Below are 23,058 nucleotides of genomic sequence, written 5' to 3' on the forward strand. Positions count from 1 at the left end.
TCCCACAAAGATTATTGTGGGGGAGGGGGCGGGCCACCAAGGCTTGTAAGGCCAGGAATCACCCCCTTCCAGCCTAAGCACCCACAGCACGTGTCGGAGGGGCAAGTTCTGGAAATCTGAAGTTTTGCTGAATGCTGGTGATTTAGAGGGGCTTCAAGCAATTCTCAGGGTCTCCATTCTTTCCTAAAACACTATGTACAGTGTATTTGACCAAGTACAGGTTGCATTCAAATAATTTTTTTTTGTTTGTTTCACAGTGTGATTCCAGTAATATGAGCTTTTCAGTAATTGTGATTTTTATTTTTGTCATTTTTGGCACTTACAGTTCACAATGCATGGTTGTGTGGTTTAAGATTGTTTTAATTTTTGCATCTTACAGTCCTTTTGGCACTTTTGAAGATGCAGACATTGTCCTGTATGTTGTTAGAGGAAGTGGCAAGCCTCCGCCTTTGTCTCTTTTTTAGGTGTTTGGCTTTATGAAATACACGATTCTCCGCGGAATTCGGTGTCATTAAACAAAGCGGGTGAAAATTTGCCTTCACAAGCGGGGCATTCCAACCCTTCTCAGAGGCTGGTATCCACGGCTTCGGATTTAGTCTGTTTGGCCACTGCTGTTACAGGCTCTGGCGGCCCCTCCCGGCAGAAAAGTACAACTGGATTTTTGCGAGCCCACATGGCTACGTCCCCTCCGCCCCCGCTGGCCGGGTTGGAAGAGGACATCCTGCTGCCGGCCCCAAGCCGGTTGGCATAGCGGTTTCGAAGGCGATTGCGGCTTCTGGCTTGCAGCCCCGAGCCCTGGTTGGGCAGGAAAACGTCCACATTCCTAGTCCGGTAGCCCTCTTCCCGGTTGCGCCCTAGGAGCATCGAAATGTTGGGGTTGCGGATGGCATAGATGACAGGGTTGATGGCCCCATTGGCCCAGGTCAGCCAGACAGCCACCACGTTGAGGAGCGAGGGGGCCTGTGCGGCCTGGGCCTGCCGGGCTGCGGCCAGCAGCACCAAGAAGCAGTAGGGCCCCCAGCAGCAGATGACGAAGATGATCATGACGAGCACGGTGGTGGCCGTGCGCACCTCGCTGAAGAAGCGCAGCACGCGCGCGTAGGTGGTCACGGGCCGCACGCGCACGTCCGACAGGCGCACGGTCTTGCAGATGTGGTAGTGGCAGAAGCACATGAGCAGGAAGGGCAGCAGGTAGCAGGCCACCACCAGCCCCACGCTGTAGGCCGCGCCCAGCTGCGTAGGGTCCGGGAAGGTCCGGTACAGGCAGCCGTGGAAGCTCTGCGCCGCCGGCGGCTCCCGGGGCGCGCGGAGCAGCTCCCAGGGCAGGGAGAAGCCCAGCGCCGCCAGCCAGGCGCCCGCCAGCAGCTGCAGCGCGCGGCGGCGCCCGATCTTCTCCCGGGGCGGCCGCACGATGGCGCAGTAGCGGTCCAGCGAGATGAGGGCCACGCTGAGCGTGGACACGATGCCGAAGCACGAGCTGAAGAAGCGGCTGGCGGCGCAGAAGCCGCGCCAGGGCCCCGCGGCGGCGGCGGCGGCGTGTGCCGAGCCCTCGGGCGGCGAGAAGAGGTCCAGGAAGGCGACGGGCAGGCAGAGCAGCGCCGTGAGCAGGTCCGACAGGGACAGGGACAGGATGAAGGCGTTGGTGACGGTGCGGAGCTGCCGGTGCTTCACGATCACCCCCATCACGGCGCAGTTGCCCAGACTAGACAGCAGGAAGATGAGCAGGAGGACGAGCGCCTGGGCCGCCACCGCCGCCCCATGCGACAGCAGCGGCGCCGCTTCGGGGCCCAGCGGGGGCCTCCCCGCCGCCGCCGCCCCCGCCCCGTGCCCTCCGGGGCCGCCGCCAGCCGGGGCGCCAACGCTGCCGGCCCCGCTCCCGTCGCTCTGGTTCCCCAGCGCCGCGGCCGCCGCGGTCGCCACGGTGCTGAAGGAGAGCACGGCCGCCGCCGGCGCCGTGGACGAAGAGCCACCAGGGCCGCCGGCCGGGGAGGGGGCGCCGGGGGCTGGGCTGCCCGGCCAGGCCGGGCTCATCGGCGGGCGGGGCGGCGGCGGCTCCTCCATCAGGCCCCGCCGCGGCGGCGGGTCTGCTCATCCCGCTCCGGGGGTGGCCGCCAGCTGCAGGGGCTCGGGCCGGGCGAGGGCGCTGCTGGCAGTCGGGCTCGCCGGAGCGGGTGGCCGTAGCCTGGGACCCCGCGAAGCCTTTGACGTGGGTTCCAGGCGTTGCCGAGGGAACCGCGTGTTTACGCAGGAGCGCGGGGCGGGACGCCCGGACAGCGCCCTCGCCTCTGCCCCAGGTCACCTAGCCCGGGGCTGCGCTTCGGGGAGGCCTCCTCCGTGACCCGCACCGGCCCCAGAGCGGGGCGGGGCTCCCGCGCAGAAAGGCCCGCCTGCCCCAGGTGCGCACGCTCGAGAGCTCGCTTGTTGGACGCAAGGGCCCTACGGGAGGCCTTTGTGGGGGGCGCTTTGCTCGCTGTGGGTGTTACTGGCATATGCAGGTAGGAAAGGAATCTAGACCCTGAAGTGAAAAATAGTCCAAATTCCGATCGCTTAAGCTTGAGGGGCAGAATAATTTAAACCAGGTGTTCGCAAACTTGAGCGTGCAACAGAGTCACCTAGGGCCTTGTTAAAACACAAGTGACTGGGCCCAACCCCGGAGTTTCAGGTCTGGGGGCCTGTCGGAGAATCTGCCTCTCTAACAAGTTCGCAGGTGGTGGTGATGTTGCTGGTCCGAGGACCACACTGAGAGCCGCTGGTGTGGGCTTGTTAAAAGGCAGATTCACTGGCCGACTCCCAGGATTACTGAGGGAGGGCCCATGAATCTAAACCCAATAGGTGATTCTGATACAGGTGCTCTGAGGAGCTGGATATGCATCTTGGAGGCAGGACGTCACCTTGTTTTCAAGGGCCAAGACCTCAGGACCATAATTGGCTCACCTATGTGTGTAGGGGGAGAAGGCTGCTGGCAGCCTTCATTAATTCTCTGGAACGTAGTGTATTTTGAGTCTAAGGTGCTGCCAGCCAGGCAGATGCAGCTCCAGGTATCCGGCTGGAATCTACTAGAACAGGAAGGGCCTGGCTGTCCAGGGAAGCTGCATCTCAAGTTTCTGGGCATGGCCTCTAATGGAGGAAAGTGTGATAAACCCTCAGGTTCTCTAAAGCAGTGGTTTGCATACCGTGGGCCCTGGACCAACAGGATCAGCATGACCTGGGAACTTGTAGACATGCAGATTCTCAGGCCCTTCCCCAAATCTACTGAATCTGAAACTCTGGGGGTGGGGCCCAGCCATATGCCCTGCAAGTGATTCTGATGCACAGTCAAGTGTGGGAAACACTGCTCTAAAGAATGACTAGTACACTCGCAGGTCTTAGAGTCAATGATATTAGTGGTTGGGTGCTTATTTCACTGAGGAAAAGCATCCTACTGGACATTTACAGCATAAATAGAAGTTCATTTAACTTAGTGATAAACTAAGCACTATAACATTTTGAGCCAGATAAATCTTTCCTGTGGGGGCTACCCTATGCATTGTGGATGGTTAGCAGCATCCCTAGGCATTGTGGGATGGTTAGCAGCATCCCTAGCCTCTACCCACGAGATGCCAGTGGTGACAATGAAAAATGTCTCCAGAGGTTGCCAAATGTCCCTGGGGGTAGGAGTGGGAAACAACCTCAGCTGAGAACCACTGAATTAAGACAAAAATATATAGTAGATTAATTTATTTAGCAAATCTTCCTCATGCTAGATTTTCAGAAACAACAAAAACAACAGAGGATTCCAGCTCAAAGAACCTTACAGTTTTAGGCAAACACAAATATATTGCAATGTCATAAGTGTTGTTAAAAAATATTGAATGAAATTCTATGGAGGTAACTAACTTTTCCTAGGGTAGCTGATGAAGATTTCTCACAAGAGCTGACATTGGACTCTCCAAAAAAAGAAGAAAAGGAAGGATATTTGTTGCATGTGCAAAGTCTAAAGGTTAGCATCTAAGTACTTGACTCTCGTGTATCGGTGAGAAGTGTCTGTATTCTACGGTACAGGGTAGGGAGTGAAAGGGAAATAAATGGTAAAAGTTGATTGGGGCTCTCTCAGAGAGGACTGGCATGCTGTGTTATGGAGATTGAACTTCGTCAGGGGAAGATGGGGTAATGACATTAGCCCTTGAAGGGGTTTAAGCAAGGCAGGGTGATGATCTGGTGCGATTCAGAAAGATAAGAGTGACCTCACGCTCTCCTGGTGTTCTTCCTTGCTTGTTTGCCTCAGTGTCTTCTGCCAGGTTATCTTCTACCTGCCTTTAAATGCCAGAGTCCATCAAGGCTTAGTCCTCGCCTCCTCCGGACTTCCTCTCTCATCTCACTAACACCTGGAGCTTTGAAAACTACCTATATATTCATAACTCCAAATTATATCTCCAGCCTCAAACTATATATCTTGCTACTTGGCATTTCTTCTTGGTGTGAAAAACACCTCAAACTCAACGTAACCAAAATGGAATTCATGATCTTCCCTCCACTTTTCCTAAAAACCTTGGTCCTCAATATTTTCTGTCTCAGAAAATGGCACCATCTTCCATCTAGCTTACAAGCCAAAAACTTAGGATTCTTTCTACATAAATTCCTCTTCCTCACCACCAGCCCATGTCCAATCCGTTGAGACATCCTGGGGGTTCTACTTGTTAAATATCTTTGTATCCACTCACTTCCTCCATCACTTTGTCGTCCACCTGAATCTTAGCTCTCGCCCTCTCTTCTTTGGACTACTCCTGTCACCTCCTAACTGGTCTCCCCACATCCACCCCCTATTCCCCCCTGGAGGCAGAATGCTCTTTTAAAATAAATTCGATCATTCCATTCACTTATTTAAACTCCTCTAATGGCTTTCTCTGTTGAATTTATGATAAGGACCCCAATCCTTAATTTTTCCTACAAGGCACTGCATGAGATGACATCTGCTTCCTTTCTAGGGTCATTTGGGGCCACTTTCCTTTTTTGCTCCCCTCTAGTGACACTGGCCTTTTGTGAGTTCCTTAAACCCCCATCTTAGAGCATTTGCACTTGCTGTCCCCTCTGCCTGAGAGCTTCATTCCCCGCTTCCCCCAGTTCCCTCGAATCCCCGTGTCTGCGTGAACGTTAGTCTCTCGAGGGAAGCCTTCCTTGGCTTGTTGCACAGAACCAGTCTGTAATTGATTTTTTCTTTTTTTTAAGATTGGCACCTGAGCTAACATCTGTTGCCAATCTTCTTTTTTTTTTCTTTTCTTTTCTTTCTCCCTGAAGCCCCCCAGTACATAGTTGCATATTCTAGTTGTAGGTCTTTCTGGCTCTGCTATGGGGGATGCCACCTCAGCGTGGCCTGACAAGCGGTGCCGTGTTCAAGCCCAGGATCTGAACTGGCAAAACCCTGGGCCGCCAAAGCGGAGCGCGTGAACTTAACCGCTCAGGCCACAGGGCTGGCCCCTGTAATTATCTTTTTTGGTAAAGTATTGCCTGCCTCTCATTGTAGTCTCTGTGAAGACCAGGACTTTGTCTGTTTGGCTTTTTATTAGATTCTGAGCACTTAGCACTCTGGAAAACTACTAGGTACACAAAAAAAAATATTTTTTGAGTGACTGTAGGGGGAGAATCTGGCAACTGGGAGACCAGTTTAGAAAAGGGATTGTAATGGCCCAGAGGAGAAATGAAAGAGTCTGAACTAGGGCATTTACAGTGAGGAAGAGATTTTAAGGAGGTAGTGTATGGCTTAGGGTCTTTGGATATAAGCGGTACAAACAGTGAGGGCACTGTCTCATTTAATCAAAAGAATTTACTGGAAGGACAGGAGGAGTTCAAATTACAAAAAGGTAGCCTAACAGCCAGCCCCAAGAACAAGAGAAGTCAGGGCAGCTCTGTGGGTAGAGAGAGCAGAAACTAACTGGGGGTGACCTCTTTAGGGCACTATCAGAATAAGTGGCCTTCAACCATTTCTCAGACCTTTGTCATTTCTCTCAGGTCCTGGGGGAGAGAGTCTGATTGGCATAGCCCTTGCCTGGCGCTCCCAGCAAGGTTCCATGCAGGCGATGGATAGTTTCCCAAAGGAAAAGGAGAGTGTTGTTAAGAGAAGGGGAAAGGAATGATGCCAGCCAAATCCACAGACATCCCCCTCAGGAGCATCAACATATAGGATGGCAGGCTGTGAACAAGGAGCCAAGGATGAATCCCAAGTTCTTGGCTCGATGGATGGTGGTACCATTAACCAAGTGAGGGCATGCAGGAGGAGGGGCACGTTCTGGGAAGCAGATGAGTTTGGTTTGTCCACTAAGTAGTGATCTGCAGTATGGCTCTGCTTCTCAGGATTTAGAGATTTGGGAGATGTCAGCCTGTCTACAAGGGAGAAAACCACAGGCATGAGTGTGATGACTTAGGGAGAGGGTATTGAGTGAAGACAGAAAAGAACCATGGATGGAATGTGAGTAGTAGAAATTAAAATGCAGGTAGAGGGAGAAAAGCGAGGTGGGTGAGTGAAATATTTAATGAGGTATATTTGGCCAACTGGGAAATCAGCTGTCCTGTGGTTTTGGTTTTGTTTTGCTTTTCAGAAAAGAGGACAAGGTAATTGTCTCAGCCTCTTCTCAGGAAAGTTGCACTAATGATGATGTCAGTGCTCTCCTTTTCCTCCAGGTGGGGACCTAACAGGCCTTTCATGTATTTCAGAGCTCAGAGAAGTTGCCAGGTAGAGGAGACTCACCTGTTAAGCGTGGGCCCAGGCAGGTAATTAAAATAGATTGGTTAACAAGTTTTGCTAATCACACTGCAGTCCTCCTGCCAGCAGCATCAGCATCACCTGAGAGCTTGTCAGAACTGCCCCATCCCACACCCAATAAATGAGACTGCAGATTAAGATCCCCAGGTAATTCATACGCACTGCCGTAAGGAGGGATGGTATGGAACTTGCGAGTTTTGAAGGTTGAAAAGAAGGATACCCCAATTCTTATGGAGTCTAGAGGACTTGGAGCAAAAAGCATTGTGCAATTCACGTGCAGACCAGATGGATTCGGGCCCACACATTTACAGCACCTGGTGGGTACTAATGGGGACTGGGTACTAACCTATGGCCTGGAAAGACTCAGTGAGTGGCTCTGTGGCTGAACTCAGCACCAAGGGAGTGGAGGTTCCTGCTCTAAAATGCACCATACTTGCCTGCCAGGAGCAAGCAGCAGCGTCCACCATGGCTTGTATAAACCCTTGGGTGACCGTTCGATCTGGCAGTTAGGTCAAGCATGGTTTCCAATGAGTCATGAGCTGGAAACCAGATTGCAATAGTTGAATAGCAAATGGGAGGCGAGAAAATGTTCCCAGTGAGCAGAGTCAGGAATCTGGACGCTTGACTACAAAGGCAAGCAAATCAGGGTGACAGCAAGCTAGAGAGGGAAGGTGGACAAGGAATGTTTGTTTCACTTTGTTTATGATGAGCACATTTCAGTACTTAGAGGAGGAACCAGTGAGGGGAAGGAGGTTGCTTGAAAGAGTTAATTGATGAGGCAAGACCCTTACTCAGATGGGAAGGGACAGACGTGGGCAGTATTGAGAAGGGAAAATAGGGCTCTGTGACTGATTAGACATGTGGAGGCGAGAGGAGTCAATTTCCCTACTGTTTTTGACTCTAAGGGAGACGGGCTGAAGTGCAGATGGAATGAATATTATTGCAAGGATTTGGCTCTGGTTTGGATTAGAATTTAGGGCGATTTAGGCAATATTTATTTTTTAATGTTCAAGAAATCTAAGAGTTTTGTTAAGGTACCAGATCTTGGAACAAGTGCAGGAGGGAATACTGGACTCGGGGCCCGAGGTCCTAGAGTCACGGCCTCTAAGGTGACCTTGGGACAGTTATTTAACAGGTCCGACTTGAGTTTCCCTCAGATACATATATAAATGGGGTAAAAACTCCGCATGCTGTTGGCAGGGCAGGGTGTGCAGTGGCTACGGGGGTGCGCTGTCTCTAGAGAATTTTAAAACAATAATAAAACCGACTAAAAGTCAGTCTGCTTTTTCTTCTCACCACGTGCTGACAATTCTAAAGAACGTTAGTGATAAAATCTCCCCACTCTTGGTCGCCATGGGAGAATAACACCCATTTCATGGTGTATGTCATTAAAGTGGAGGAGATGTGTGTGGCAGTTAGAAAATGCTATAAAATGTAACTTTTAAACAATGTATGTATCTTTTTTCAAATTAATGTCACGTGAAATTTGAAGAGAAAATAGTGGTTCTGTTTTTGTTTTTTTTAAAAAAAAGTACAGCACATCTCCCTAATCTGTAGGAATCTTCCTGGTCATATTGACTTAGTGTCATTTTTTGTAAGTCTGGCTAGGGGTTTGTCAATTTTGTTTATCTTCTCAAAGAACGAGCTCTTTGTTTCACTGGTCCTTTCTACTGTGTTTGTTTCCATCGCATTTATTTCTGCTCTGATTTTTATTATTTGCCTCCTTCTGCTGACTTTGGGCTTATGTTTTTCTTTTCCTAATTCAGTTAGGTGTAGTTTGAGATTACTTATTTGGGGATTTTTCGTGTTTGTTAGGAATAATGTCATTTTTTGGAAGTAAGTGATTTCTTTACCACAAAATTTCATAGAAAATGAGTGGAAAACATCTTCACTGTTTTTGTGTAATAAGGAAATCAAGCACATTAACTTTATAGCCCTCACATTGGTCAGGTAATTCAGTCCCAGACCTAACACCTGGGTCTATACAGACTTGCTGGATGACAAAGCCAGTTCAAATGAATTAATTACTTCAGTTTCTGTATGCTGAGAAAAAAATACTATTACTTACCTCACAAAAGAGTCTACTGAATATTGAGAGCACCACATGTGGAATAATTTTTTAATACTTCATTTTATAATGACTGATAATGATCAAATTTTATTTTTAACAGGCTCACAGACAATTAACTAGCAAGAATGTCAACAGTTAACATTTCTTTTATGTTTTAAATCTACCTGGCATGTAGCTGGGAGAGGATGAGACTCACCCCACGGTAGTGATTCATTGACTGATATTTACTGTGTACCTGTATTTCAATAATGCAATAAACAATCTCTATTGTAACAGCCTTAAAGACATAGCAAAAGTCTAATGATTAGTTGGTGTTCTCATGTCAGTTTATCAGGCTTCAGTTACCTGGGTGTAGGATCTGGGCTGTGCACCACAGAGAGCATCCCAGCAGCAGCTAGAACAACATTGACCCAAAGAAGCTGACCCGCCCCCACTCTCTTCCACGCTATACTCACTAAGGGTAGAGTACCTTATAATAATCTGTCTACCTTACATGCTGCTCAGAGAAGACGCCATTATTTTGCTCGAACCTGGAAGACTAAAGTAATGAACTTCTTGTGAGGGCTACAATTCAAGATATTATTCAAGCATTTGAACAATATTCAAGCAATCTTTAACATATTTTAGTAATTACCATAGAGTATTATTTTAAAAGAATGAATTTTTGGCATTTTGTTTGCTACATATACCAATACACATGTGCAAATATGAGGTATAATGACATTTAGCCACAGCATACTATTTTAAAAAGAATGGAAGTTGGCTTACATTTAGAATTTGGATAGCTTTCCACATAATTCAGAGAAAAATTAATTACAATTATTGCTTTAAGAAGGAAGCCTTTAAAAGCCATAGAAGTCACTTGAGAAGAAATCCATCCTTCAGTGAGTCATCGTCTTCGATTGTAAAACTTGCTGTACCTGTGTAGTGGGCTTGTCCAGATACTTCCACTATAACAGCTTTAAAATCACCACATTTTGCTTCCTGAAAAAAGAAGATGAAAGGAGTATAATATCAAAATACTTCACTCTTGTTGTATGTGGCCTAAAAGCTGTATTCTTGATTTTTATCATTTTATTATTGTTGTTTATTGTGGTAACATTGGTTTATAACATTATATAAATTTCAGGTGTACATCATTACATTTCAGTTTCTGTGTAGATTACATCATGTTCACCACCCAAAGACTAATTACCATCCATCACCACAAATTTGTGCCTAATCACCCCTTTTACCCTCCTGCCTCCCAGCTTCCCCTCTGGTAACCACCAGTCCAATCTCTGTTTTTATGTGTTGTTGTTTTTATCTTCTACTTATGAGTGAGATCATATGGTATTTGACTTTCTCCCTCTGACTTATGTCTCTTAGCATAATACCCTCAAGGTCCATCCATGTTGTCACAAATGGCTGGATTTCATCATTTCTCATGGCTGAGTAGTATTCCATTGTGTATATATATATATATATATATATATATATATATACACACACAATATATACATCTTCTTTATCCATTCGTCCCTTGATGGGCACCTAGGTTGCTTCCAAGTCTTGGCTATTGTGAATAGTGCTGCAGTGAATATAGAGGTGCATGTATCTTTATGCATTTGTGTTTTCATGTTCTTTGGATAAGTACCCAGCAGTGGAATAGCTGGATCCTATGGTAGTTCCCCTCAACTTTTTGAGGAATCTCCATACTGTTTTTCATAGTGGCTGCACCAGTTTGCACTGCCACCAGCAGTGTAGAGAGTTCCCTTTTCTCTGCATCCTCTCCAACACTTATTATTTCCTGTCTTGTTAATTATAGCCATTCTGACAGGCATGAGGTGATATCTCATTGTAGGTTTGATTTACATTTGCCTGATAATTAGTGATGTTGAACATCTTTTCATGTGCCTGATCCGTATATCTTCTTTGGAGAAATGTCTGTTCAGATCTTTTGCCCATTTTTTAATTAGGTTGTTGGTTTTTTTATTGGGAAGTATGAGTTATTTATATATTTCAGATATTAACCCCTTATCTGATATATGCTTTACAAATATCTTCTCCCAATTGTTAGGTTGTCTTTTCATTTTGTTGATTGTTCCCTTTGCTGTGCAGAAGCTTTTTAGTTTGATGTAGTCCCATTTGTTTACTTTTTCTATTGTTTCTCTTGTCTAGTCAGACATGGTACTTGCAAATATGCTGCTAAGACTGATGTTGAAGACTGTACTTTTCTTCTAGAAGTTTCTTGGTTTCAGATCTTACATTCAAGTCTTTAATTCTTTTTGAGTTTATTTTTGTGAATGGGGTAAGAGAATGGTCTACTTTCATTCTTTTGCACATGGCTGTCCAGTTTTCCCAACACCATTTATTGACGAGACTTTCCTTTCTCTATTGTATGTTCTTGGCTCCTGTGTGGAAAATTAGCTGTCCAAAGATGTGTGGGTTTATTTCTGGGCTCTCGATTTTGATGCATTGATCTGTGTGTCTGTTTTTGTGCCAGTGCCATGCTGTTTTGATTGCTATAGCTTTGTAGTATATTTTGAAATCAGGGAGTGTGACACCTCCAGCTTTGTTCTTTTTCCTCAGGATTGCTTTGGCTATTTGGGGCCTTTTGTTTTTCTGTACAAATTTTATGATCCTTTGTTCTATTTCTGTGAAAAATGTCATTGGAACTTTGATAGGGATTGCACTGCTTTAGGAAGTATGCACATTTTAACTATGTTAATTCTTCCAATCCCAGAACACAGAATATCTTCCCATTTCTTTGTGTCTTCTTCAATTTCTTTCAACAATGTTTTATAGTTTCCAGCGTCTTTCACCTCTTTGTCAAGTTTATTCTTGGCTATCTTATTGTTTTTGTTGCAATTGTAAATGGGATGGTATTCTTAATTTCTCTTTCTGCTACTTTGTTGTTAGTGTATAGAAATGCAACTGACTTTTGTGTATTGATTTTGTATCCTGCAACTTTACTGTAAACATTTATTATTTCTAACAGATTTTTGGTGGATTCTTTAGGGGTTTCTATATATAAAATCATGTCATCTGCAAATAGTGACAGTTTCACTTCTTCCTTTCCATGTTTAATCCCTTTTATTTCTTTTTCTTGCCTGACTGCTCTGGCTAGGACTTCCAATACTATGTTAAATAAGAGTGGTGAAAGTGAGCATCCTTGTCTGGTTCCTGTTCTTAGAGGGATAGCTTTCAGTTTTTCTACATTGAAAATGATATTAGCTTTATGTTTGTCATATATAGGCTTTATTATGTTGAGGTATTTTCCTTCTATCCCCATTTTATTTTGAGTTTTTCCCATAAATGGATGTTGTATCTTCTCAAATGCTTTCTCTGCATCTATTGAGATGATCATGAGGTTTTTATTCTTCATTTTGTTAATGTGGTGTATCACGTTGATTGATTTGAAGATGTTGAACCATCCCTGCATTCCTGGAATAAATCCCACTTGATCATGGTGTATGATCTTTTTAATGTATTGTTGTATTTGATTTGCTAGTATTTGTTGAGGATTTTTGCATCCAATGTTCATCAGTGATATTGGCCTGTAATTTTCGTATTTTGTGTTGTCCTTGTCTGGTTTTGGTATCAGGGTGATGTTGGCTTCGTAGAATGAGTTAGGAAGCTTTGCCTCATTTTCAATTTTTTGGAAGAGTTGGAGAAGGATAGGTATTAAGTTTCCTTTGACTGTTTGGTAGAATTCACCAGGGAAGCTGTCTGGTCCTGGACATTTACTTTTGGGGAGGTTTTTGATTACTGTTTCGATCTCCTTACTGATGATTGCTCTATTCAAATTCTCTATTTCTTCTTGATCCAGTTTTGGAAGGTTGCATGATCGTAAGAATTTATCCATTTCTTCTAGATTATCCAATTTGTTGCTTTATAGCTTTTCATAGTATTCTCTTATAAGCTTTTGTATTTGAGCTGTCTTTTGTAATTTCTCCTCTTTCATTTCTGACTTATCTCTTTCATTTCTGAGCCTTCTCTCTTTTTTTCTTGGTGAGTCTAATTAAAGGTTTGTCAATTTTGTTTATCTGTTCAAAGAACCAGCTCTTAGTTTCATTGATTTTTTTTTTTCTTTTTAGTCTTTGTTTCATTTACTTCTGCTCTGATTTTTATTATTTCCTCCCTTCTACTCATTTTGGGCTTCGTTTATTCTTCTTTTTCCAGTTCTTTTAGGTGTACTGTTGGATTGTTTATTGAGATTTTTCTTGTTTGTTGAGGTAGGCCTGTATTGCTATAAACTTCCCTCTTGGAACTGCTTTTGCTGTATCCCATAAATTTTGGCATGTTATACTTTCATTTTCATTTGTCTCCAGGTATTTTTCGATCTCTCCTTTGATTTCTTCATTTACCCAGTATTTGTTCAGTAGCATTTTATTTAATCTCCACATATTTTTTATTATTTTAAAGAAAACCCAAGAGTTAATCCTTTAGACAATGGAATGTTTTTAAGGAGAGTGACCTTATCAGATTTGGGTTTTAGATAAGCTTAGCTGCAAAGTAGGGGGCAAATTGAAGAGGAGAAAGACTAGACACCCAGAGACCCATTAAGAGGAAACTTTAATTCATTGATTGAATCTGGAGTCACTAGCATAGTTTATAGTGAGGATGGAGAAGAACAAAATATAGAGACAGAACTGGAGAAGTGACAGACTTGGGAATTGATGTATGTGGGAGGCGAGGAATAGGAATAAGTTAGATGTGACCATAGTTTCTAGTTTGGAAGGGAAGCTTGTGCTACCATTAACCAAGATGGGGAATGAGACAGGAGAACACTTTTAGGAAGGAAGGAAGAACTCTTTAACAACTTGAGTTTGAGATATCTCTAGGATGATCATTTCGAGATGAGTTTAGTGGACAGTTGGGAATATAAGTAGGGTCAGGAGAGAGGCACAGGCTGGCATGTAGGGATGAAGGTTTGGGAGTCATCAGCAGCAGGTGGTTGGACATGAAGCTTTACAAGTGGGTGAAATTGCCCAGTGGCATCAAATTGCAGATGAGATGAGAAGGAAGCTAAGGGGAAACTTCTGGGGACCCTTAGATGGAAGGACAGGGAAAGGAAGTCAGGCTGGGAAAGAGATGGAGAAGATACCATCAGAGAGCCCGGGAGAGCCCAGACAGAGGGAAGGAGTTCAATGCCAGGGAAGATGTTCTGGCAAGTACGATTAGTAACTATAAAAGAAATAACTTCATATCTTAACTACAGCGTACCTTTTTATTTTCTAATTTTTAAAAATGAGAATAACTCAAGCTTAAGGTAAAATGTCAATTATTAGGTTAGGGTACAGTAGTTTTACTATCTTATTATAAAGCTGCTATAATATAAATCTTCGTTGAAAACTTGCTTTGTCTAATAGCAATATAGTAGTGCTTAACAGCCTAAGGAGGTCTGCTTGGAGAGACCCTCGTTCATGGCCTGGCTCCGTGACTCACCAACTGTTTGACCTCTTGTAAATTACCTAAACTCTCTAATGCTCCATGTTATCATCTGTAAAAAAAAAAAAAAAAAAAAAAGGATAATAACAGTACTAACCTCCTAGGAGTACTATGAGGATTAAATGAGATGGTGTGTGTGGAGTGCTCAGCTTGGAAACTGACACATGGTGACGCAGCCAACAAATGTTGTAGATGATTGTATTACCTTCAATCTCAGACTCCAGGACAGCGTATTCCAAATTTTTGCAAATAACAGAGATGGTTTGGTATCTCATAAGGTCACTGTATTATATAGGAATCCCTAACTTTAAAAAACTTCAATTTTTAGGAAAACCAAACTTTAAAAACAGCTATGTTAGGATATAAAAATCTTTATTACGATAGAATGTTTGCTATGTTAAAGAGTTCTTTATGAGTAGATTCATTTGCTAAATGTAAACTGGTCATCTTGTAGTAGATTTTATTTACTACTGTGAGTAGATTCATTAATTAGCTCTGTTAGCATGTTTAAAATTTGATTCTATTAAAAAAATCCTTTCCACAACTTTTCACATCCTATTATATAAAATAAAACACTCCAATAAAATACAAACAAAATCCAAACCCTAAGGGCCAGCCTGGTGGTGCAGCGGTTAAGCTTGCACATTCTGCTTTGGCAGACTGGGGTTCGCTGGTTCAGATCCCAGGTGTGGACCTACACACCACTTATCAAGCCATGCTGTGGCAGGTGCACCACATATAAAGTAGAGGAAGATGGGCACAGATGTTAGCTCAGGGCCAGTCTTCCTCAGCAAAAAGAGGAGGATTGGCAGTGGATGTTAGCTCAGGGTTAACCTTCCTAAAAAAAAAAAAAAAAAAATCCAAACCCTAATTTAGTGGTTCTCAAACGTTTTGGTGTCAGGACTGCTTTATACCTTAAGATCAGAGGACTTCAAAGAGGTTTTGTTTACATAGGTTATATCTATCAATATTTACTATATTAGGAGTTAAAGATATTTGTTCATTAATTCATTTGAAAAATAGTAAATCCTGTTACATGTTAACATAAACAACATATTTTTGTGAAAATAACTGTATTTGCCAAAACAAAAACATTTAATGAGAAAAATGGCATTGTCTTAGGCTTGTGCAAACTCTTTAATGTCTGATTTTACAGCCGACGGCTAGATTCTCCTCTGCTTCTGCTTCCCGTCAGCTGGGATGGCACATGTCACGTGGCCTCCAGAGTACTGGATGCTCGTGAGAGAATGAAAGTGAAAAGCCAATGATGTCTTAGTATTATTATGAATATAGTTTTGACCTTGTGGACCGGTGGAAAGGACCCTGGAGACCTCCAGGGCTTCCCAAACCACACTTTGAGAACCAGTATCCTAGTTGAACACAAGTTTTACAGGCCTGCTTTAAAAGTCTCTTCTGAGAGCTGAGTGAAGAAACTTACCTAATACCCAACTTAGGCTCAAAAGTAACACATTTACAGATGAGAAGCTAAGCATGTCACTCACCCTCACAGCCTTCCCTGTGAAGACTGAGCCAGTTGCACTGCTTTTGAAGGCTCTGGTCTGGTTCAGTTCCAGAAGCCCTTTGTGATACTGGAGGGCAATTCGGGCTGTCACTCCTGAGCCAGTAGGACTTCTGTCAACCTGTGGAAGAATAAATGAAGGTTCCCACTGTTCTGCTTCCATATTACCTGGCTTTGGTGCCAAACACTGCAGGTTTAATACCTGTGCATCTGCAAACACACAGATGTTGGTGGTTGGTTCCTCACTGTGAGCGTCTCTTCCATCTGTTAATATAGTTCCGTACAGAAAGGCAAGGTCTGCACTTTCAGGATGATGAATTTTAAACTGCCGATAACAAAAAAAATTATCACCCACATGTGAAATAAATATTTTGATTCAAATAATGTAGCTGGGGCACTCTTAGACATAACCTTTCAATCTTTATCATTTTTAAAATACCTTTTAGGTCAAGGCACTAAATACTAGAAATGAAGTCTTTGTCTAGATAAATATAGTTTTATTGGAAGTTATGATTCTTATCATACTTTGAGTCCTTTCTAAGGAAGTTGCCCTGCACATACGTAGCCTCTGCTAAAGGAAGAGCTCTCTTTTATACACACAGCCCCCAAACACACATCCTTTGAAACACTGACCCCAGGATGGTCAGTCCACAGGCCGGTAGTAGCTGCTCAAACAGGAGGAGCTAAGGCAGTCGTATCCACAGTCTCAGGAGCTTGAAGGAGATAATGTGGAAGAATCAAGCAATGAGTTTCTAGAGCTGAAGTTAATACCATTGATAGAGAAGGGAGTGTGAGAGGCCATGAGCAAGCAAAAGTTATAACGATGCAGAAGCTATTAGGTGAGAGAAACGATTGGGTTAAAAAAACCCATCTATTGCAAGGATGAAGTCAGTTGGTACCATGAAAAGCAGCAGATACACACAGAGAGAAGCAGGCACTGGCTGGGTAGCCAAGTCACGTTAGCGGGAAAGTGGGTCAGGCCCAAATGTGCCGTGCTTCCTGTTCTTCTCGAGAGCTCTGGCTCTTGAGCTTTTCCCGGATTTCTGTAACATCTTAGAGTTTTTCTGAGACTACTAACATCTTACTTCCATGTGTATCCTCATAGTTAACACATTCCACTACCACTTACCTGTCATTTAAAGCAGCTGAATAAATTTGAATTCTTAAAATACAAAGAGCTCATCTATAACCGAGTGAATGAGGCCTGCACACTGGATCTTTGTTCTCCGTCTGCTTACAGTCCCTTTGCCCACCTCCCCTGTAGCACGGTGACAACATCACACTGATCACAGGTATGCTTCCCCAACTAGACCGAGCTCCCTGAAGGGGGCCTTTGTTCTTCCTTTGTCTCCAGCAACTAGCATGGTGTCTGACACACAATAAATTCTTTGTTAAAAGAGTGAATGAAGGTGAACTGATGTTTATTAATGTCAGCCCCCAAAATAGCCTTTCCCTCCATCCAAAGCAACAGTAGGAATGGTCAGCAATGCCCAAAGTAGTTCTATGGCCTGACTCATCCCTGATAGAACTTTTTCTCAGAATCCCTCTTCCCTCCAAGTCTGCCCTTTGCCACCTTGGGGAAAAGTTCAAGCTTTAATGAGTTCAGAATTACTCCTTATTAGGAAAACTATTCCTTTTCCTCTTTATTTCATTAAAAATAAGGTGAAATTATTTTATGCCAAATTGTTAACTCAAACTATTAGCTGTTTGCCTAATGGAACAGAAAATTACTATCAATTCAGAGCTTCAGAAGTTACTATGATAAAATAATTCTGCATATTGGTATTGACAGTCCTGGAAAAATGAGAATTTAGATCAAGGATATAGTATATATTCTCATTTTATTAAGTTATAAATTATGTGAAAGCCTCAGGTATGTTAAATAGGCCTATAAATAATTATTAGTACAAGTAGATTAGACACTATCTTTAACAAGCTCTTTTTTACTTAGAATAATTAAATTCTCATATGCTAAAACATTCAAATACCTCATATGAGCTTTATTTATAGGTTCCAATTTCAAGGTAAAATGGCAGACTTGTGCTAGAAATGAAAGAATATTCTAGATTTGTTTAATTATCTAAACCGATTTTATCGGAATGGTTTTCCCATGCCAAAACTAGAGTTACTTGAGAAATTAAGTAACTTTTTAGCAATGTAAGAAAAAAATCACTAATTATGAATTTATCTTCTCGTGAAATAAGAGTAATTAGATATAATGAAATCTATTTTGTAAGCTATATTTTACATTCATTATTTTTGCAGAATGACCACATATAGCAAAGGATATGCATTTCAAATTAGTAGAATACTGTATGATACATTTACTATATGTTTAAATAACCACAAATTATATTATGTACATATGTATTAAAGTTAATAATAGTTACCATTTATTGAACATTTATTACAGGCTAGGTGCTATTCTGAGTCCTTTATACGTATTGACTTATTTCATTCTTATAACACCCTATGAAGCAGGTATTTCATAATTTCCATTTTACAGATAGGAAAACTGGGTACATGGAGGTTATGTAACATGTTTAAGGTTACGAAAGTCACAAGTGGCAAAGCTAGAACTCCTAGGGAGTCTTGCTCTGGAGACTAAGATTCAAACTAGTACCCTATTCTTAGTACTGCTAATAATTTAAATATATAGATGTGTAATTTTCCATATAGACGTGTAATTTAGATTCCCCCCATGCCGCCGAGGGGGGCATTTGTTATGATGGCAGCAGCTGTACTGACCTGAGCTTTCACTGCCCCTGTCACTGCAGTCGCTGCATCCACAAGGTCCCTTGTCTTTGCAGAACAAACATCGAGCCCTAACTTTTCAGCACTCACAAAAGCATAAAATGCACCACCATATGCAATGTCCACCACCACCTTTCCATGACCAGGAACATCCACCAGGAGATCTAAAAAAGATATGTTTGAAAATCAATTTGTTTTTAGTGTTTTAGCAATAAAATTCACAGCATTTTTATTTTCTTTGACAGCAATTTCTATTGAGCATCTTTTTTTTTTCTGGAAAAGATTCCCCCTGAGCTAACATCTGTTGCCAATCTTCCTCTCTCTTTTTTCCCCCTCCCCAAAGCCAAAGTACATAGTTGTATATTCTAGTTGTAAGTGCCTCTAGTTCTTCTATGTGACTATGTGAGCCACCACCACAGCTTGGCTACTGACAGACGAGTGGTGTGCTTCACTGGCCAGGAACTGAACCCAGGCTGCTGAAGCAGAGCGTGCCGAACTTTAACCACTAGGCGATTAGGGTTGGCTCTACAGCATTTTTAATATGTGTATTTGGTGGCTGGGGTGGGGGAGGGAGGGGGGATGCAGCTTCTTTCTATCATAAGAAGGAATTAAACAAAAAACCCATTTTCAGGATGAGTAAGCATTAGGTAAATAATGGTAGACCTTTAGCTAAGTGCATCTTTCTATTTTTTATTTGATGTTTGCATATGTTATACAACATTTGAATGCCATGTTTTCCCCAAATTACACATACATGTTTGTTCACTATCCTGAGGATCTTTTCTAGGAAACATAATAGAGGCAGAGAGAAAGGGAAAGCCCTGGGACATCAACATGTGAAACTGCGAAGGAGAATGCAGGCCCCCTGCTGTGCTACGAGGGATGGTTTACATAGTGAAAATTTTGGATCCTATGCACAAATTGGTTTTCTTCAGCTGTAATGTCAAAACAAATGGAAGAAAAAGAGAAATTTTTCTATATAAGTTCTACACAAATACTTACTCATCTATATATGTTCATCTCATTAAAGTACCCTGCAGGCGCATACTCGGAATAAAGCCACGGTAGCACTGCTGACCGCTACAGTATCATTTTGTATCAGTGTTTTTATTTGAGTATTTCAAATCCCCAACATACCCAAAGTTTCACCTGAAGGTCACTTGTTTGAAATCTTGAATTTGTATTTCCCAAGGAATGGGGCTGGATGATATTTTGGGATGTTAAAACTGTTTTACGCCTTCTCACATTTCTTCTCTTCCTCCTCCCAGATTCAGGTGGCATATGGCAGGGGACAGAGAAGGCCTTTGTTTTTGTTTTATGGAAACCTAAGACAGCAGGGGAAAGAGACTTGTTGGCAAAGGAGTGTCCTGAAGGGAGACTGTTTCTCCTGGTCAGTCGAGAAATTTCCTCTGGACTGAGAAGAGGCTGAAGGTCCAGAGTGCAGACCTGTGCTGACTTCCCCACAGCACGGGGTGGGGGAGGCTCTGGGCTGTGATGATACAGCAACCGGGAGGGGGACGCAGGGGGCGGGGCAGAGGCCACAGGGACTGGGGCAGACGATGCTTCGCTGGTTAACTGTGCAAGCTGAGGACCAAAGGCCCTCCTCTGCAAGGCCGTGGCACTTTTAAGAAACTTTGTTCACGCATATATGAGAAAAGGGGACAGCATGTGGAGGGATGCGGCAGAGTCAACCAACAGGGCAGAGCGGGGTCTCAAATTCAGAAATTAAGTTGTGAAAAATAAAATATTTCCTGTATTCCTGAGTTTGCACCCTGAGTCTGACAAAGATCCAGTACGCTATCAGTTACAGGGGGTCCACAGGGCCCTTTTAACATGTGACGTGTCAATCAAAAGAGTGAAACACGCCTGTGGAGCTTAACAGCAAAAGTGAATCAAAAACGTCTTTATCTTGATGCTAGTACAACATGAAAAGCAGGTTTAGTGAAAGAACAAGGAAGTAGATGGAAATCAGGGACCCCTGGAGTGCAGAAAGGTAAGTTAAGTGTGGCTTTGGTGTCCTCACGTGCAAAGTGAAATTGCTATTTCCCCCAAAAGGATTATTTTGAGAATTCCCTGTGATCATGTGTGGGGCCATCTTGGCACAGATTAGGAACACAATATATGTTAGTATTAAAGCCAAAGTTTAATTTCCAGTGGCAATAGAGATCTTAGGAGGACCAGGTATTTACATTTGCCAATCAGCACGGTCTTCTCCGAATTTCACTTATTTACTCATTCCACAAATATTCGTTGCCTGCCTACTGTTCTAGCCCGTGAACACAGGCAACAGCCCTCGGATGGAGGGCTTCAGCTGATGGAGCGAAGGTGACCTCTGCAGTCCTCTGAGCGGGGTGCTGCTGTCATCCTCATTCTACCGTGACACTGAGCATGGACTCCCTTTCACCAGGTCACCGAGATGGGGAGGGGCAGAGCAGTGGTTTTGAACACTATCAGTCCGCCTTTCATGCATTTTTCAAAGTAAAGGATTTAGGATTTCGTCTTCTTCATGACTCAAAGTGACCGTGAACGCCCACGGATTACTCACAGTCACACAGTGGGGCCCTCAGGAACTACTGTGCCCGCGGGGCTGGCTGCCCGTGCCCTAACCAAGCCTGGACCAGGAGGTAGTGGGTGAACTTGCTGCCAGCTGCCATTTCCTACAAAATCTAGAGAGTTTCTACTCTGCTGCTGGGGTGGCCGAGGGGGAAACTGGGTAGCAAGACTAGGTAAACGGTTGAGGCTGCTTAGGTGCAATCCTAAACAGGAACTCCTGTCTCCCTCAAGCGTCCTCCAATCCGGCGTGACGCCCTTCGCTCCTAAAGGGGAAAAAGGCATCAGTTTCGCAGGGGCATTCTTCATCCGCGCGTGAGTCAGCTGCCCGAGGTGGCTCTCAGGATCTCCGACGCCTGGGCTATCGCTGCGTCATTCATAAGCAGGCTAATCTGAAACCCGAATCCTGGAGAAGGATCAAGATCAAACTAACAAAATCATTGATTGGCTTGAAGACCTCCAAGAAAAGGGTGATAACCCTATTCCTGGCTTGACTAAATGAGCGCCCAGCTCACACCCAGTCAGACCCCTAAAGCGTCCCGACAGAAATCAGCCCTTTGGAGGGCTCTCCCTCTTCGTAAGGATTATAGTTATAGACACCCCATTTGACAGGACGTACACGCTCTGTACTAGGGAACCCACTGCAACCGTTTAAAGGCTCTGCACTTTCAAAGGTCTAGAGAACTCTAGCAACTCCCTATGTTCTGCAGCCTTTCTAGGGATATATTTTCTAAAATTCCACGTACCTTCATACTCTCATTTAATCCTCACAAAACCAATGAGAGAACAAAGAAACAGGCACAGAGAGGTTAAGTAATTTGATTACGGTTGCAGTGCTTTAGGGGGTTGTCAGGATTCGAACGCAGGCAATGTCTGTTCCTGTTATTAAAGAATAAGAGCAGCAACATCCGTATCTTCACAATTTATAAATTGATTCATTTATTCATTCTCATTTAATTCTTTCCCCAAAAGTGGAGAAGACACTTTTTACGCATAAGTTTTAGTAACCCTTCGGGTCAATAAAGCGTCTAGAGAGCGTATTCTCAGCCAGCCGGGAACTACAGTTCACTGGCTGTTCTTTGCTCTTGCCTTGACCCCAGCGAACTTTGCTTTGTCCAACCGCCAGAGCTCTAGGACAGCCTGACAGCGGGAAGGAGGCGCTGAGTAAGGGAAACCCGGAGCTCTGTACTCCTCCCGGAGAGCTCTGCGGGATAATTGCATTTCAGGCACCGCCCAAATCCGCATGGCTAGAACGCTAAGGCACGTTTGCACTGCTCTAGAATTAAGTGCAAAGGCTTGTAGGGCGGGTCAGTCGCGCCGCGAGGGCACAGCCCGCAGAGAGCGCGGTGAGCTGCGTGGGAGGTTACCTGCAGCCGGTTACCTGTGGCCAGCGCGAAGGCCGGGACGCTGTGGAAGCGCACCGGGCCGCGGCTGCGGCCGCCCTCGCACTGCACGAAGGCGGCCACCAGCCCGCACGGGCAGTGGATGTTGACGCGGGCCTCGCGGACCCCGGCCGGCGGCGCGGGCACCAGCCCGAAGTCGAGCGCGAAGCGCCCCAGCGCCAGCACCCCGTGGCCGCACATGGAGCTGTAGCCCTCGTTGTGCAGGAAAAGGACGCCCAGGTGCGCGTCGGGCAGCTCGCTGGGCACCAGCACGGCCCCGTACATGTCCCGGTGGCCCCGGGGCTCGAGCAGGAGACGCCGCCGCACGTGGTCCAGGTGTTCGCGCATGTAGCGCCGCTTGGCCAGCAGCGTGGGGCCGACCACCTCGGGACAGCCCGCCAGCACGACGCGCAGCGGCTCACCGCCCGTGTGCATGTCCACTACCGCCAGCGGCGGAGTGCGCGGGTCGTGCGGGGGCAGCCGGGGCACTGCCAGCGAGCTCTCCATCGTCCGCGTCCGGGAACTGGCCACCGACCCGCCGCCGCCTCCGCGCGGGCAGGGCTGGCGGCGCGGCCCCCTCGGGGGCGGGGCCTCGGAACCCAGACCCGGAAGC

The 23,058-nt window shown here is 44.7% G+C and overlaps 2 protein-coding genes across 2 annotated transcripts; both read right to left on the reverse strand.

Moving 5' to 3' along the window:
• Positions 1–278: 278 nt before the first annotated feature.
• On the reverse strand, positions 279–2,192 carry GPR135 (G protein-coupled receptor 135). The gene has a single exon (XM_044773675.2). The coding sequence runs from the start codon at positions 2,059–2,061 to the stop codon at positions 565–567; it is 1,497 nt and encodes a 498-aa protein (XP_044629610.2). The 5' UTR covers positions 2,062–2,192; the 3' UTR covers positions 279–564.
• A 6,448-nt stretch (positions 2,193–8,640) lies between these two features.
• L3HYPDH (trans-L-3-hydroxyproline dehydratase) lies at positions 8,641–23,017 on the reverse strand. The gene is made up of 5 exons (XM_014864648.3): positions 22,445–23,017; positions 18,508–18,677; positions 15,962–16,084; positions 15,743–15,880; positions 8,641–9,791 (listed from the first exon to the last, which is right to left on the reverse strand). The coding sequence occupies exons 1-5, from the start codon at positions 22,950–22,952 to the stop codon at positions 9,666–9,668; spliced, it is 1,065 nt and encodes a 354-aa protein (XP_014720134.1). The 5' UTR covers positions 22,953–23,017; the 3' UTR covers positions 8,641–9,665.
• Positions 23,018–23,058: the final 41 nt, after the last annotated feature.

Source organism: Equus asinus, chromosome 7 (assembly GCF_041296235.1).
Source record: "Equus asinus isolate D_3611 breed Donkey chromosome 7, EquAss-T2T_v2, whole genome shotgun sequence".
In the NCBI taxonomy this organism is placed as follows: Eukaryota; Metazoa; Chordata; class Mammalia; order Perissodactyla; family Equidae; genus Equus; species Equus asinus.

Coding starts and splice junctions, on each gene's coding strand:
- GPR135 (XM_044773675.2), bottom strand. CDS start 2,061: ATGGAGGAGCCGCCGCCGCCCCGCCCGCCGATGAGCCCGGCCTGGCCG.
- L3HYPDH (XM_014864648.3), bottom strand. CDS start 22,952: ATGGAGAGCTCGCTGGCAGTGCCCCGGCTGCCCCCGCACGACCCGCGC. Junction 16,085..18,507: donor CAGGGGCAGTGAAAGCTCAG/GTCAGTACAGCT, acceptor TGTTATCGGCAG/TTTAAAATTCATCATCCTGA. Junction 9,792..15,742: donor TCACAGGGAAGGCTGTGAGG/GTGAGTGACATG, acceptor TTCTTTTTTCAG/GAAGCAAAATGTGGTGATTT.